The sequence below is a fragment of the Oncorhynchus mykiss genome, chromosome 26 (assembly GCF_057628025.1).
Source record: "Oncorhynchus mykiss isolate SJ-2025 chromosome 26, ASM5762802v1, whole genome shotgun sequence".
NCBI classification, from domain to species: Eukaryota; Metazoa; Chordata; class Actinopteri; order Salmoniformes; family Salmonidae; genus Oncorhynchus; species Oncorhynchus mykiss.
This window is the reverse complement of record NC_143047.1, coordinates 13,892,167-13,908,798: the sequence shown is the minus strand read 5'-3', so window position 1 is coordinate 13,908,798 and position 16,632 is coordinate 13,892,167. Positions and strand designations below refer to the sequence as shown.

The window sequence follows — 16,632 nt, the reverse complement described above, 5'->3', positions numbered from 1 at the left end:
GGGAACTACGGTTGTATATGGGACTCAACACAGGTACAGTTGAAGTCGGAAGTTTACATACACCTTAGCCAAATATATTTAATCTCAGTTTTTCACAATTCCTGACATTTAATCCTAGTAAACATTCCCCGTCTTAGGTCAGTTAGGATCACCACTTTATGTTAAGAATGTGAAATGTCAGAACAATAGTAGAGAGAATGATTTATTTCAGCTTTTCTTTCTTTCATCACATTCCCAGTGGGTCAGAAGTTTACATACACTCAATTAGTATTTGATAGCATTGCCTTTAAATTGTTTAACGTTTCAGGTAGCCTTCCACAAGCTTCCCACAATAAGTTGTGTGCACCAGTCCCTCCTGCAGCAAAGCACCCCCACAACATGTTGCTGCCACCCCCGTGCTTCACGGTTGGGATGGTGTTCTTCAACTTGCATGCCTCCCCCTTTTTCCTCCAAACATAAAAATGGTCATTATGGCCAAACAGTTCTATTTTTGTTTCATCAGACCAGAGGACATTTCTCCAAAAAGTACGATCTTTGTCCCCATGTGCAGTTGCAAACCGTAGTCTGGCTTTTTATGGCAGTTTTGGATCAGTGGCTTCTTCCTTACTGAGCGGCCTTTCAGGTTATGTCGATATAGGACTTGTTTTACTGTGGATAAAGATACTTTTGTACCTGTTTCCTCCAGCATCTTCACAAGTTCCTTTGCTGTTGTTCTGGGATTGAGTTGCACTTTTCACACCAAAGTACCTTCATCCTTAGTAGACAGAACACGTCTCCTTCCTGAACGGTATGACGGCTGCATGGTCCCATGGTGTTTATACTTGCGTACTATTGTTTGTACAGATGAACGTGGTACCTTTAGGCGTTTGGAAATTGCTCCCGAGGATGAACCAGACTTGTGGACGTCAACAATTAATTTTCTGAGGTCTTGGCTGATTTCCCCGTGATGTCAAGCTAATTGACATCATTTGAGTTTGAAGGTAGGCCTTGAAATACATCCACAGGTACACCTCCAATTGACTCAAATGATGTCAATTAACCTATCAGAAGCTTCTAAAGCCATTACATCATATTCTGGAATTTTCCAAGCTGTTTAAAGGCACAGTCAACTTAGTGTATGTAAACTTCTGACCTACTGTAATTGTGATACAGTGAGTTATAAGTGAAACAATCTGTCTGTTAACAATTGTTGGAAAGATTACTTGTGCCATATACAAAGTAGATGCCCTAACCGACTTGCCAAAACTATAGTTTGTTACAAGAAATTTGTGGAGTGGTTGAAAAACGAGTTTTAATGGCTCCAACCTAAGTTTATGTAAACTTCCGACTTCAACTGTAGGTATGACCACTCTGACATGTTTGCCCTGCCTGGTCTCAAAGACTAGACATAACTTAGTAAACGTAAATCCGGGACACTCAAATTAGTGTGATTTGGTATGGTTACATAAAACAGAAGGTTACCTAATTTAAGGCAAAAACAAACGGGGGGTGGTTGGTCAGGGAGGGTGGGTGGGTATATAAAGCGAACGCATAGCAACCCAAAGGTTGCATGTTAGAATCTCGTCACGGACAACTTTAGCATTTTAGCTAACCCTTCCCCTAACTTTAACCTAACTCCTAACATTAACCCTAACCCCTCGCCTAGGTAATGTTAGCCGCCTAGCTAATGTTAGCCACCTAGCTAGAGTTAAGAACAACAAATTGGTATTCGTAACACGGCATACGTTTAGCAAAATCGTAACATATTGTACAAATTGTAATTAGTAACATATTATACGAAATGGATGTTGGACATCAACAAATTAATACATACCATACGAAATGTAACATATCATACTATATGGGATATCTCAGATTTACGTACAGAATAACATAAAATATTTTGAGACCAAGTTGGTTTGCCAAGGTAGCCCCGTTACCACCAGAACAAATGCAGACAAGCACAGTACCTGTATCGGCTGGGAATGACAATGAAAGATGAACGGTGCACATTGTTATATTAGCAGAACACTGCGTCTATGGTATTATGTAAAGGGTTGTTTATTTTATATGGACCTGTTAATACATTTAGTTATCATAACACTTAGTTTAGATATATACAGTACCAGTCAATAGTTTGGACACACCTACTCATTCAAGGGTTTTTCGTTATTTGTACTATATTCTACATAAGTTATTTTGAACACCGCATTCATCCTGCAGCCATTTCCTGCATTGTGGGAGGTTCTGTTATCCACCAATCATTAGGGTGTGTTTGACCTACGTGAAGGTGGCCTAAGACATGACAGAAACAGGAACTTTGTTGTGATTTATGTGCAGTGGTGGAAAAAGCACTCAATTCTCATAAATGACTCAAGTAAAAGTGAAAGTCACCCAGTAAAATACTATGCAAGTAAAAGTTTTTAAGTATTTGGTTTTAAATACACTTAAGTATGAAAAGTAAATGTAGTTGCTAAAATAGACTAAGTATCAAAATAAAAAAAAACGAAACATTTACAATTGCTTATATTAAGAAAAACAGACTGCACACATTTTTTTATTTAGTGAGCCAGATCAGAGGCAGTAGGGATGACCAGGGATGTTATCTTGATAAGTGTGTGAATTGGACCATTTTCCTGTCCTGCTAAGCATTCAAAATGTAACGAGTACTTTTGGTTGTCAGGGAAAACATAGTAAAAACGCACACAACTTTCTGTAGGAATGTAGTGCAGTAAAAATAAAAGTTGTCAAAAATATAAATAGTTAAGTGAAATACAGATACGGCCAAAAATGACTTAAGTAGTACTTTAAAGTATTTTTACTTAAGTACTTTACACCACTGTTTGTGTACAGTTTGTCTGATTTATGTGCAATTTAAGAGACCTCATGGGCCTAATCATAGAACTACATATAGAACATTCACACACTCACAGCATATTTCCAGCCTCCAAACAGTGGTGAATGGAAAGAGACATACATAAAACACCAACTGCTGTCTCTCTGTCGCCACTCGTCTCTGCCTTGGAAAAATGTCAGTGTTCTTGCGGAACCACATCGTATTTTGGAGTGTAGGCAATTCCACCTGTTTTCAAGTCCATTTCCACATTTTTCATGCATCTGACATGCGGTAATGATAAAACGTGGTGTAATAGCCTACAGTTTGAGACATTTTATTTTAAGAATGTGAAATGTCAGAATAATAGTAGAGAGAATGATTTATTTCAGCGTTTATTTCTTTCAACACATTCCCAGTGGGTCAGAAGTTTACATACACTCAGTTAGTATTTGGTAGCATTGCCTTTATATGGTTTAACTTGGGTCAAACGTTTCGGGTCCTGACAGAGCTGGTGTAACAGTCAAGTTTGTTGACCTCCTTGCTCGCACACGCTTTTTCAGTTCTGCCCACAAATACCCAATTAGATTTTTGTCCCACCCCAAAAACATGACATAAACATAATTCATGATTTTTGTTCGTTTTGGAGTCAAAGTTCATAGTTTCAGTACAGTTTTTCAAACAGGTTGTTAATTATTTTATTTCAGTTTACTACAGTGCCTTGCGAAAGTATTCGGCCCCCTTGAACTTTGCAACCTTTTGCCACATTTCAGGCTTCAAACATAAAGATATAAAACTGTATTTTTTTTGTGAAGAATCAACAACAAGTGGGACACAATCATGAAGTGGAACGACATTTATTGGATATTTCAAACTTTTTTAACAAATCAAAAACTGAAAAATTGGGCGTGCAAAATTATTCAGCCCCCTTAAGTTAATACTTTGTAGCGCCACCTTTTGCTGCGATTACAGCTGTAAGTCGCTTGGGGTATGTCTCTATCAGTTTTGCACATCGAGAGACTGAATTTTTTTCCCATTCCTCCTTGCAAAACAGCTCGAGCTCAGTGAGGTTGGATGGAGAGCATTTGTGAACAGCAGTTTTCAATTTTTCCACAGATTCTCGATTGGATTCAGGTCTGGACTTTGACTTGGCCATTCTAACACCTGGATATGTTTATTTTTGAACCATTCCATTGTAGATTTTGCTTTATGTTTTGGATCATTGTCTTGTTGGAAGACAAATCTCCGTCCCAGTCTCAGGTCTTTTGCAGACTCCATCAGGTTTTCTTCCAGAATGGTCCTGTATTTGGCTCCATCCATCTTCCCATCAATTTTAACCATCTTCCCTGTCCCTGCTGAAGAAAAGCAGGCCCAAACCATGATGCTGCCACCACCATGTTTGACAGTGGGGATGGTGTGTTCAGCTGTGTTGCTTTTACGCCAAACATAATGTTTTGCATTGTTGCCAAAAAGTTCAATTTTGGTTTCATCTGACCAGAGCACCTTCTTCCACATGTTTGGTGTGTCTCCCAGGTGGCTTGTGGCAAACTTTAAACGACACTTTTTATGGATATCTTTAAGAAATGGCTTTCTTCTTGCCACTCTTCCATAAAGGCCAGATTTGTGCAATGTACAACTGATTGTTGTCCTATGGACAGAGTCTCCCACCTCAGCTGTAGATCTCTGCAGTTCATCCAGAGTGTTCATGGGCCTCTTGGCTGCATCTCTGATCAGTCTTCTCCTTGTATGAGCTGAAAGTTTAGAGGGACGGCCAGGTCTTGGTAGATTTGCAGTGGTCTGATACTCCTTCCATTTCAATATTATCGCTTGCACAGTGCTCCTTGGGATGTTTAAATTTTGGGAAATATTTTTGTATCCAAATCCGGCTTTAAACTTCTTCACAACAGTATCTCGGACCTGCCTGGTGTGTTCCTTGTTCTTCATGATGCTCTCTGCGCTTTTAACGGACCTCTGAGACTATCACAGTGCAGGTGCATTTATACGGAGACTTGATTACACACAGGTGGATTGGATTTATCATCATTAGTCATTTAGGTCAACATTGGATCATTCAGAGATCCTCACTGAACTTCTGGAGAGAGTTTGCTGCACTGAAAGTAAAGGGTCTGAATAATTTTGCACGCCCAATTTTTCAGTTTTTGATTTGTTAAAAAAGTTTGAATTATCCAATAAATGTCGTTCCACTTCATGATTGTGTCCCACTTGTTGTTGAAACTTCACAAAAAAATACAGTTTTATATCTTTATGTTTGAAGCCTGAAATGTGGCAAAAGGTCGCAAAGTTCAAGGGGGCCGAATGCTTTCGCAAGGCACTGTACATAGTCATGATTCGTTTTCCTTTCAGTTTTTGTTTTTGATTACTATAACAACCTTAACACACAGACAGAAACACACAGCGACAGAAACGCACACACACGGATGGGCCCTGACTATGAGTGCCCTTGCCCTGGGCCTGAAAACACTTCCTGCTACCTCCTGCAGCCCTTCTGCTCCCAGAGATAGTGGTCTCATTGGTAGGGAGGCTGTCTAAATGCTTTATGTGTGCTATAACAGAGTAATCATTGTCAAAGTGAAAAAGATTTGTCAACATGGTGGTACCCAAGGCAATTTTCCAGTATATATGGATATTGGCCCATCCTGGGCCTATTTGTGGTTTCCTTTCTGGGAAACGATAGTACTCCTGTTGATCCCCCCCCCCCCCCTCTTAGATTGCCTCGGCTCTGTTTTATCCTCCTCCATGCGGTTTGAAAACAATCAAAGAAAAGTGATGTGTCTTGTTCAGCCACTAAATAGCTGTCTCGTTTCCCCACCTGAGGTGGTTGCACATCACTGCCTGCCCCATTTATCAGGTCCACGCAGGGCCCTCAAACTTCCAGGAATAAAGATGATAAATACCTCACCCACTTCTGCCTGTACAGAGGTAAAGGGCAAAGAGAGATGGAGGGAGAGGAGAGTGGGAGGGAAAGAGAAATGGAGATAGAGGGAGACCCTGAAAGTGGAACTAAAATGTCCTTAAAGCACACCTGCCTCCCCAGCGCTCAGCCTCCCTCTTCCTCCTCCTCCTCCTCCCCCTTCTGATTAAATAGCATTTTCTCCCTCCTTATCTGTCGCTGTTCTTGCATGAGCGAGCTATCTGCAGCCTGACTGACAGGCGCCTGGCTGCTTGCTCTGATAGGATTCCACGTTGGTTAGATAAATAGCAACTTAACTGAACTGAAACAATTTAAACAGTCTAAATGCAGAGATTAAAACTGGTCAAACAGTGACTGAGCACACGGCAGCATCATTTTCAGGGCAGTTGCAGCATTGCCCGAGAGAAACACAAACATAGATACACTCTGACAGAACCAACACCAGAATAGCCTGGGAGACCTTGCATGTTTTTGAGGCCCTAGTGACCCCTGATCCGGGTCCACTCCAGTTCATCCCCATGCCTGTCCATGTCCACCATCCCCATTCCCAAACACATAAAGGGAGAGGGGCAGGCAGGATGAACCGCAGGACAAGTTTCCGCTTGGACGCCCCACCACAGCCAGCTCTGCCCAGAGGCCTTCCCAGACAGGCCGCTCGAGTGAGCGACCTACCCTGACTCTAACGCTGTGTGGCAGGGGGACCGAAAGACAGATGTTCTCTGCCACTGGCATGGCACTGGAGAGGAGATTTCAGCATGTGTGAGTGTGTGTGTACATGTGTGTGTTGCTTGGCTTTGTGCTTGAATGGCAGTGTGGTGAAGGGGGATGGTGGTGGTATAAGAAGGAGAAATAAATCAAGTCAAAGCAATTTGTGCCCAGGACGGCTGCAGTGTCATTAGAAATCCTGTCACGCAGCCTTACTGACAGATCACACTGCTTACGCAGGTCGACAGTGGGCCAAAGAGGAATTTTAATTTCCCCTCCAACACTGCCATTCCTGCATTAAAGATGTCCTGGGCTAGATGGAGGGGGTTGTGGAGACAGTGTTATGTAGAGATATGCATCGGTATATCAAAGATTGATCTATTATATATAACGCTTACGTACAAAAAACAACAAACACACACTCTCCCATACAGATACAGGAATGCACATGCACACAAACAGTATCAAAACACAGGAGATGAGAGTGACCAAAACGTGTGTTCCATCAGTGCTCTGGTACTGTGTGTGCGTGCGTGCGCTCGTCCTGCATTGTGAAGAGGAGATTGTGGTAATGATCCTGGCCATTGCAGCACAATGCTGCATATTTCTCCTCCCAGCTGCCACTTTAATGAGCAGATAAAATGGGCGCCGCTGAATAATTAATACCCAGACCCATTAACGAGGCATTAGAATGCATTTTTACCTCTTATTGATTTTCCTTTTCTTCTTATTGAAAAATAAAAACCGTTGACTTGGTCCGTGGTACACTTTGGGTCTGGTGCTGGGCTGGAGAGGGATGAAATATGGCTGGTCCTGTTTAAATGTCAGCTTTGTAATTACACATAGAGTGCCAGTGTGGCGATCTCAATGCCCCCTCTGATTTATGATCAGGACTAAACGACAACCCACCCGGCTCGGCACAGACACTCAGCTCAGCCTTAGTGGAGAGAACAGGCATGACATTACACATTAAGAGGCACAGCCCATGACTCATAACCATGGACAGTCACACAGCCAATCTGAACTAAGGCCTTTGACATTGTGAGACCCTCATAATATCCTTGCAGTATTCTCTGGAAGATAATAAATACTCAATCACATGCACCAATCCTCCATGTATCCCTTACCCCAGGCCTGCCTGAGCACCTTACTGAAGAGACTGTCCTGCCCCTGGCCTTACTGGCTGTATGTCTGAGGAACAGAACAAGACTAAACAGGACTGGGGCTCCTGTATCATGCTCTGAGAGCAGGACCCATCAGTCAGATACCCCGCACAGATAGCTGCACAGAAAATCAATTCATATCTGGATGGATGAGGACGAGAGGCCAGATCAATGTACAGATATTGATACACGCACCCATGCAAGGAGCTGCTACCTACATCTCCTCTACTCATTATCCCTCAAATACAGATTGTGAATCTAGATTAACTGCTGAGTAAGGAAGGAACGGGTGTTGTGAGAGAAGTAGAGAGAGAGAGTTGTGGGAGATAGATGTTACCAACACAGAGTTTAGTATCAGTGCAAACGGGTCAATAAGGAATAGCTCCCTCCCATTTCTCCAGTCAGTGTGTGCGGCGTTACTCCAGCACCTGCTGACTCCCAGATTTACCAGCAGATTTGTCCTGTATCTATTCATCAGCCGACAATGATCCTCACAGTGGGCGCCTCTTCTACACAGCAGCACACCCAGAGACACAGCCACACAGCAGTCTAGATTAACCACTAGAGAGAGAAACAAAATGACAATTTCTTTCACACACTAAAGGGATTCCACACCACAGCCATCTGCCCAGCAGGTTGGTCTGATAGAGACGCCTGTTTGTTTGTGAGGTTTTTTGATTGGACTGAAGAGGATACTGAGAGGACAGGAGCGTCTCTGACCAGGCTAGCTCACCTTGGGGCTGGGGATGACGGGACAGCCAGGTGTTTTATAGTATTTGTGGCTGTGATCATCCATCAGAGCGATCGATCACGCTCCCAGCAGCTTTTATTAATGATCTTGTCAGCCGCCCAGCTCCTGGGTGCCTGCGCTTGTCCAGAATGATAGATCATTAGCTAGTCTGCCTGCTATTTATTCTCCCATGACCTTGTCTTTCCCCATTGTTGAGTAGACCGAGTTATGAGTGCTGGAACATGATAATTCGATATTGATCCGTTTTGCTCCTCAAAAAGTTTGCAGCCCAGATCCTCTGTCCATTACAGATAAAAACTGCAAACCCACACAGACGCATTCGGGCACAGAGGCACTTGCATACACACACCCTCTTGAATGCTCACATATGCAGAAAGGACAAGTATGGAACTGGAAACAATTAACCTCTAGAGCCGGATGATGAAGAAAACATAAAAAACAAGATAATACAATTGTATTATGTATATTTGTATATATTTTGTTACAGTATGTATATTTTGTTACAGTATGTGTATTTCCTTTACAGTATGTATATTTTGTTACAGTATGTATATTTTGTTACAGTATGTGTATTTCCTTTACAGTATGTATATTTTGTTACAGTATGTGTATTTCCTTTACAGTATGTATATTTTGTTACAGTATGTGTATTTCCTTTACAGTATGTATATTTTGTTACAGTATGTGTATTTCCTTTACAGTATGTATATTTTGTTACAGTATGTGTATTTCCTTTACAGTATGTATATTTTGTTACAGTATGTGTATTTCCTTTACAGTATGTATATTTTGTTACAGTATGTGTATTTTGTTACAGTATGTATATTTTGTTACAGTATGTGTATTTCCTTTACAGTATGTATATTTTGTTACAGTATGTGTATTTCCTTTACAGTATGTATATTTTGTTACAGTATGTGTATTTCCTTTACAGTATGTATATTTTGTTACAGTATGTATATTTTGTTACAGTATGTGTATTTCCTTTACAGTATGTATATTTTGTTAGTATGTATATTTTGTTACAGTATGTGTATTTCCTTTACAGTATGTATATTTTGTTACAGTATGTATATTTTGTTACAGTATGTGTATTTCCTTTACAGTATGTATATTTTGTTACAGTATGTGTATTTCCTTGTCCTTTCAGGACACTTGTCCTTTCAGTATACTTCACAGCCAATCCCCATGAGAGCTGAGCCAGTTGTAACATTGTGTCAGTGGTGACGAAGAGTCGATCGCTCTCTGTCCCTTTAAAAGAGATCCCAAGTCAGCAGGAGTTGAATGAAAACCAAGCCTTGGGCAGAGCCACAGAGGTAGAACAGAATAAACATTAGCATGCAAACAGCAGCACTGTACTGCCTGAGTGAGCTGGCTTCCACAGCACATAGCCCAAGAAGACACTGGGGGGTGAGCGGGGAGGTGAGGGGTGTGTGCCCCCACCATGTCCCGTGGCTGGAAAGCGGCTGAGAGATAACATGAGGCCTGTCATCCTTCCATCCCTCACTCCACTACGTTTTATTAGCTCTGTCACATTAATCAATTAGCCACCGGCTTGGCACTCAGGCACTGCAATGTTCATTTGAACACAGCCTTTTGTTATTGTCAAAAGTGTGTACGTGTGCACGTTTGACTGTATATGTTTGCAGGCTGTTGTTTTCGCCTCCTCTCCCTCCCTCTCTCCCAGTACATACCATTTATGTATCATGTTTTTAATACATTTCATTCCCTGTATCTCGCAATTACTTCAAACAGTCAGACCTGTTTACTCTGCAGTAGGAGTGTTTCAAAGAGGATCCAGCATGAACCTCTCTCTCTCTCTCTCTGAATCATTTATGATGGATCCCTTTCATGTGCCAAGTGACTTAGAAGACTCAAAAGAGAGAAGTTTGAAAAAAGAAACATGGAGAGAAAAATGAAGAAACACCTTGAGCTGAGTGGAAATACAAAAGCTCTCAATTAGCCAGGTATCCATACAAAGCAGCAGGGCATTCTCTTTGAAAGCCCACACCCTTTCAAATATTAAACCCCCCTCGCTCATTTCAATTCAGTGTTAGATTGCGATGACATTTGGCTTGCTCTAGTCTCCTCCCTCTCTTTCTTCTCCCCGTGTGTTAGGGGAGAGGCTGTCTGTCTTTCTGCATGCAGCTATAGCATCATTCATTGCGGGCAGGCAGGCGTGCAGGAGGCAAGATGAGCCTAGTGAAACGCGGCAGAGGCGGGCAGCGCTTGCCCTTCTCTCTGCCTCCTCTCCCTGGTGGCCCCTCTGGGCCCTGGGGCCCAATAAGCAGCCATCTGTAGACAACCTCGACCACCACGCTCCAGCGGCTACACAGCCAGTGGGGTGGGGGTGTGTGTATCTGTGTGTGTGTGTTTGGGAGAGGAGGGGGGAAAAGAGGAGGAAGTAGTCCAAGGGCACAAGCACTCCATCACGAGTCCTGGAAGTGACCTCCCACCACCTGAGTGTTGGGCCCACCCTGAGTGACTGCCATGCTGGCCAGGTCCAGCCACGGTGTGGGCGCTGCGAGCACAGAGCCTGTCCACTGGTGCCCCAGCAATCCTCCCAGCACATCCATCCTGCCCTGCCAGCCCACAGATCGATAGACCTGCTCTTTTAATCAGGTCTCTGGTGACTGTGGGTGGAGGAGGAAGAGGAGGGGGCTCATTCCTTCCACTCTCTCTCCCCACCTCTTTACCACTCTCTTGTTTTCCTCCCTTCCTGTCCATTTACTCCATACTTGTTATATTCCTATTTCTCTCCTTGTCGTCCTCCCTCTCTCCATCCTGTACTGTAGGTGTGTGTTGTCTTCCTCTCTCTACTGTACCTCTCTCTCCATGCTGCACTGTAGGTGTGTGTCTGTGTTAGCAGGTTGCCAGGTTTCAGGGAGCCAGTATCCCAGGTTGGCCCAGCAGCACCACTGGCTCCCAGCCTGATGCTGCCAGGCTCCAGCCCTGCCTTGACACACACACTGTAATTGTGCTGATTTATTGATATGGAGCTGCGCCATACCGTAACATCATTTATACAAGATCACTCCCAAAGATGCAAACACAAAGAGAAGCAACGTTGGGGCTCTGATACATCGGCTAACTACACAGATCTCCCCCTGCCTCCGACACCTCCAACAGAATTTTACTCTGCTATTTTCAAGGGTGTGTACAGACTAACAAATTGTATATTAAATGATACACAAACTCTATATTCAAATTGAACAGGATGTTGCCTCTGGCTGCTCTTAACAAGCCAACACATCAATGGTAGGAGTACTATAGAGTCTGTCTTTCTCAGAATCCATGGAGTCATTATGTGTACTTGAATTACTATAGACAAAAATATAAATGCAGCATGCAACAATTTCAATGTTATTAAGTTACAGTTCATATAAGGAAATTAGTCAATTGAAATAAATAAATGATGCCCAAATCTATGGATTTCACATGACTGGGAATACAGATATGCATCTGTTGTTCACAGATACCTTAAAAAAGGTATGGGCGTAGATCAGAAAACCAGTCAGTATCCGGTGTGACCACCATTTGCCCCATACAGCACAACACATCACATTGTCCCACTCATCTTCAATGGCTGTGCAAAGTTGCTGGATAATGGCGGGAACTGGAACACGCTGTCGTACACGTCGATCCAGAGCATCCCAAACATGCTCAATGGGTGATGTCTGGCGAGTATGCAGGCCATTGATGAACTGGGACATTTTCAGCTTCCAGGAATTGTGTACAGATCACTGTAACATAGGGCTGTGCATTATCATGCTGAAACATGAGGTGATGGCGGCGGATGAATGGCACAACAATGGGCCTCAGGATCTCGTCACGGTATCTCTGTGCATTGAAATTGACATAGATAAAATGCAATTGTGTTCATTGTCTGTTGCTTATGCCTACCCATACCATAACCCCACCGCCACCATGGCGCACACACAATGCCATACACGCTGTCTACCATCTGCCCGCTACAGTCGAGACCAGGATTCATCCCTGAAGAGCACACTTCTCCAGCGTGCCAGTGACCATCGTAGATGAGCATTTGCCCACTGAAGTCGGTCAAGACCCTGGTGAGGACGAAGAGCACGCAGATGAGCTTCCCTGAGACGGTTTCTGACAGTTTGCAGAAAATCTTTGGTTGTGCAAACCCACAGTTTCATCAGCTGTCTGGGTGGCTGGTCTCAGACGATCCCGCAGGTTTCGAAGCCGGGTGTGGAGGTCCTGAGCTGGAGTGGTTATGTGGTCTGCGGTTGTGAGGCCAATTGGACGTGCTGCCAAATTCTCTAAAATGACCTTGGAGGCAGCTTATGGTAGAGAAAAGAACATTAAGTACTCTGGCAACAGCTTTGGTGGACTTTCCTGCAGTGAGCATGCCAAATGCATGCGTCCTCAAAACTTGTGTTGTGTGACAAAACTGCACATTTTAGACTGGCCTTTTATTGTCCCCAGCACAAGGTGCACATGTGTAATGATCATGCTGTTTAATCAGCTTCTTGATATGCCACACCTGTCAGGTGGATGGATTATCTTGGCAAAGGAGAAATGCTCACTAACAGGGATGCAACCAAATTTACACACAACATTTGAGACATTTTTGTGCATATGGAACATTTCTGAGATATTTTAGCTCATGAAACATGGGACCAACACTTTACGTGATGCGTTTATATTTTTACTCAGTGTAGAAATGTCACCATTCTGCTAAGAGGGAATGCTCAAGTTATCCGTTCTTGACCCATGATGACGGTGGCAAACAATGAATGGCATAGTCACTATCTCTCACAGTAGCCTGTAGGAGAGATGAAGAGAGAGGCGGATAATGGAGAAGAGAGGGAGGAGGGTGGAGGATTCCCAGCTGTGGGACACTTCTCTATCTAGACCCCTTCCTCTCTGCCTCTAGGCTCTCATCACACCTGTGTAACCACAGCTGCACACACCTACCTGCACACACACTCGATATGTCACCCCTTACACAGTAGCTGAATATTAAGCAAGGCTGCAATCAATAAACCAAACACCAAAAACGGCCTTTCCATACATCATCCATTTTATTACATTAAAATAAACTTCATTGCCAATTCAAGGGTATCCATCTGGATTGTAATTATAAGCAATTTAAGAATGCACTGTACTCCCCTCTCTTCTTCTGTGTATAATGTCAAGGATCTCTTGCTGCTCTTATCATTTTCACGGTTTCTTAATGTACTTGTGTGTTGGCATAATTATTCATGCCATGATCCCCAGTCATGCTAATGATCGCAGCACTCAGTCTTTAAAGAAGGCACCGCAGCCTTATCGTATTAAATCAGTTCTCTGTCATAGCAGCCAAACTAAATATATCTCCACAGTAGTTTAATCACGTGTAAGACAGCACTGTTGAGCTCAGTGCCTCCAGGCCCAGCAGTGAACAGTCCTACGGTAACTCAGAGCTGAGTGGGGTCAGTGGTGTAGTTAGTGGGATCCTCAATGAGGTCTCTTCATTCTTCCCCAGACCACTGTCTGGTGAGTCAGTCACTTGGAGCTCATCTCGATGGTTTACTGTAGTATGAGGAGGGTCTCTGCTCCTGCTGGAGGGAGGTGTCGTGGAGGAGGTGGGCCGTGAAGGAGGTGCAGGCTTCTCTACTAGTTAGCTGGGGAAGAAGTGCTTGAGTAGGTCCTTCTTGTTGACCTTCCCCATCTGGTTCCTTGGCATCTCCTCCACAAGGACCAGGCCTGTAGGGATGGTGTATGGAGCCATGTGCTCTCTGAAACACCACACATGACAATTAACACACAGGACTGAAACACCACACATGACAATTAACACAGGACTGAAACAACACATGACAATTAACACACAGGACTGAAACACCACACATGACAATTAACACATAGGACTGAAACACCACACATGACAATTAACACACAGGACTGAAACACCACACATGACAAATAACACACAGGACCGAAACAACACACATGACAATTAACACACAGACTGAAACATATATAAAGGCATACACATATTAACTCTTCTACTGCTTAACACACAGGCACGCACACACAGGCAGGCACACACAGGCACAAAGCCACGAGACACTACTTGAGCGTACACACAATAACAATTACAGTGGAACAAAGGCTGAGCCTCTGGTGTTGCAGTCAGTTTGAGAGATAAGAGAACGTCCTTCATACGCACTAGAGCGTCTCTCTCCCACGGTAATATCCCCCAGACTGCTTCAAGACATTTCCTATTTGGTTAATACAAAACAATGTAATCAGCATGAAATAAAAACAAAATAGTCAAGGCAAAAACACAAGGCTGAGCTAATTAAATGTCTGCCATTTTGAATGCATGGTTGTTATGTCGAGCCGTGAAGCCTGAAGCGTTTTTATTATCTAATGGCTGTGTTGTGGCGATAGACAGAGAATAGTCAATCAATAAATCATACTTCTGTCCCTCGCAGCAGATGGGTCTGTCTCTCTTTCTCTGCATTACTCGCTATACATATGACTTCATGACCGTGTCACACAACTATATATGTGTGTGTGTCTGTCTAATGGGGCTTGTTCACACACCCATCTCTTGGAAGCTCTGCCTGTTGTGTATGTATGTGTGTGTTAGTGTTTGTGTGTGTCTGCACTAGCCAGTGAGGAACACAGCGATTGACAGAGATACAGGGTGACAGCTGAAGCCGGGGCACTGAGGAGTGAGCAACCATGCACTTTTTTGCCCCCCCCCCCCTTTCTGTTCATCCTCTCCATCTCCTTCACCCTGGCCGGCCCTGCCTTGGCCCTGTTCTTGCGCGTCCGCAAGCAGCACCTGTGGGTGGGGGGGGGCAGGGTCATTGGCAGACAGGCAGCGCTGCTAATCCACCATGCAGGACCAGCAGGGCACAGCAGTAGGGCCTGCACACCCCCACACCATATGGAGCCCACAGCACACACACACGAACACACACACACGGGGTGGGCAGAGAGTGATAGAGAGAAAGACAAAGACAGATGGAGGGAGAGAGAAAGAATACAGACAAAAAGAAAGAATACAGACAGCGAGTGAAAGAGGGGGGGGGCACAAGGAGAGAGAGAGAGAGAGAGAGAGAGAGAGAGAGAGAGAGAGAGACAGAGAGAGAGAGACAGAGAGAGAGAGAGAGAGACAAAGAGAGAGAGAGAGAGACAAAAATAAAGAATACAGACAGCGAGTGAAAGAGGGGGGGCACAAGGAGAAAGAGAGAGAGAGAGAGAGAGGGAGAGAGAGAGAGAGAGAGAGAGAGATGCCCTAAGCCACTCCACAGAAAGGGACATGTGTCTTCTGCCAGTGTTGGGGGGCAAAATAAACCACAGTGACATTTAGAGAAAAAAAGAAGCCAAAACCGAAACAGCAACGGCTTGCCTGCCAGACAGACAGTCCTCCATCAAAATCCCTCATTTCCTCATCCTCCCTCTCTCTCTATTCTCTCCTCAGCTCCCTTCATCAGTCCACATCTGCCCATGGCCCCTTCAGTTAAATGAGAGTGGTCTCTCTCTCTCTCTCTCTCTCTCTGTCTCTCCAGTAGTTAGATTGCTATTGATTTTGAGGCTTCAGCAGCAGTTACTATAAACAGGTCTGGATGACTCCCCGGGGGACTGAGCAGTGAAGTCTTCCTCTAATTCAATAAATGCGGAGGACGCAATTCTATTTTCAAAATCACACAATTTAAGGTTTGTCGCATGTTCCCAAAGAGTAAAGCCACAGAACCATGAACACCAAATGTTTGATGGAATGGAGCAGCATGACAAAGCACAGCTAGCTAGCAGACATACCAATAAATGGAATATCTATTAGAATTTGGTCTGGCACTCGTCTGTAATTCAGTGGATCTACAATGTATAAGCACCGTTATGGACGTGGTACAATGAATGGTTTTGAAATAAATACTTCTACAGTTATTGGGAGTTATAGTGTTTATAAATGGTTTTAATAACGCTGCTTTATGGTGCTATAAAACTAGTGTGACATTAATGTCCTTCGTGTTGCCTGTTACCTGGCCCAGGTCTTCAGCTCTGACAGTGTCATGCTCCGCCCCCTCTTCAGCTGCACCACCGCTGTCACCTTCTGTCCCCAGGTGGCGTCCCGAGCACCAATCACAGCCACATCTGAGAGGTCAAGGGTCACCACACATCAGCATAACACCCAGAAATAAGATACATCCTGAAAGCTAGTGTAATATTTCAACGAGTAAAATGATGAATGTTGTTTAAACCCAACCAGTCTAATGGTGCCAACCATGGGAACACAAAAGCCTGA

The 16,632-nt window shown here is 43.8% G+C and overlaps 1 protein-coding gene and 1 long non-coding RNA gene across 7 annotated transcripts in view; one reads left to right on the top strand and one right to left on the bottom strand.

The window, feature by feature from the left end:
* LOC149971382 (uncharacterized) overlaps window positions 1–16,632 on the top strand; it is a 170,005-nt gene that overhangs the window by 82,583 nt on the left and 70,790 nt on the right. The gene's annotated exons all lie outside the window — the stretch shown is intronic.
* Window positions 13,396–16,632, bottom strand: part of acsf3 (acyl-CoA synthetase family member 3) — a 41,219-nt gene continuing 37,982 nt past the window's right edge. For 3 of the 6 annotated variants that reach the window (XR_016492237.1, XR_016492238.1, XR_016492239.1), the window contains exons 9-11: window positions 16,370–16,481; window positions 14,475–15,168; window positions 13,396–14,110 (exon numbers count right to left, since the gene is read on the bottom strand). Coding sequence is in view for 3 of the 6 variants with exons in the window: in XM_021586010.3 (XP_021441685.3) it covers window positions 13,993–14,110; window positions 16,370–16,481 (230 nt within the window). In the remaining 3 variants the exon portion in view is untranslated. The remainder of the gene's footprint in view (window positions 14,111–14,474; window positions 15,169–16,369; window positions 16,482–16,632) is intronic. The other 3 variants (XM_021586010.3, XM_090222172.1, XM_090222171.1) reach the window with 1 other exon arrangement.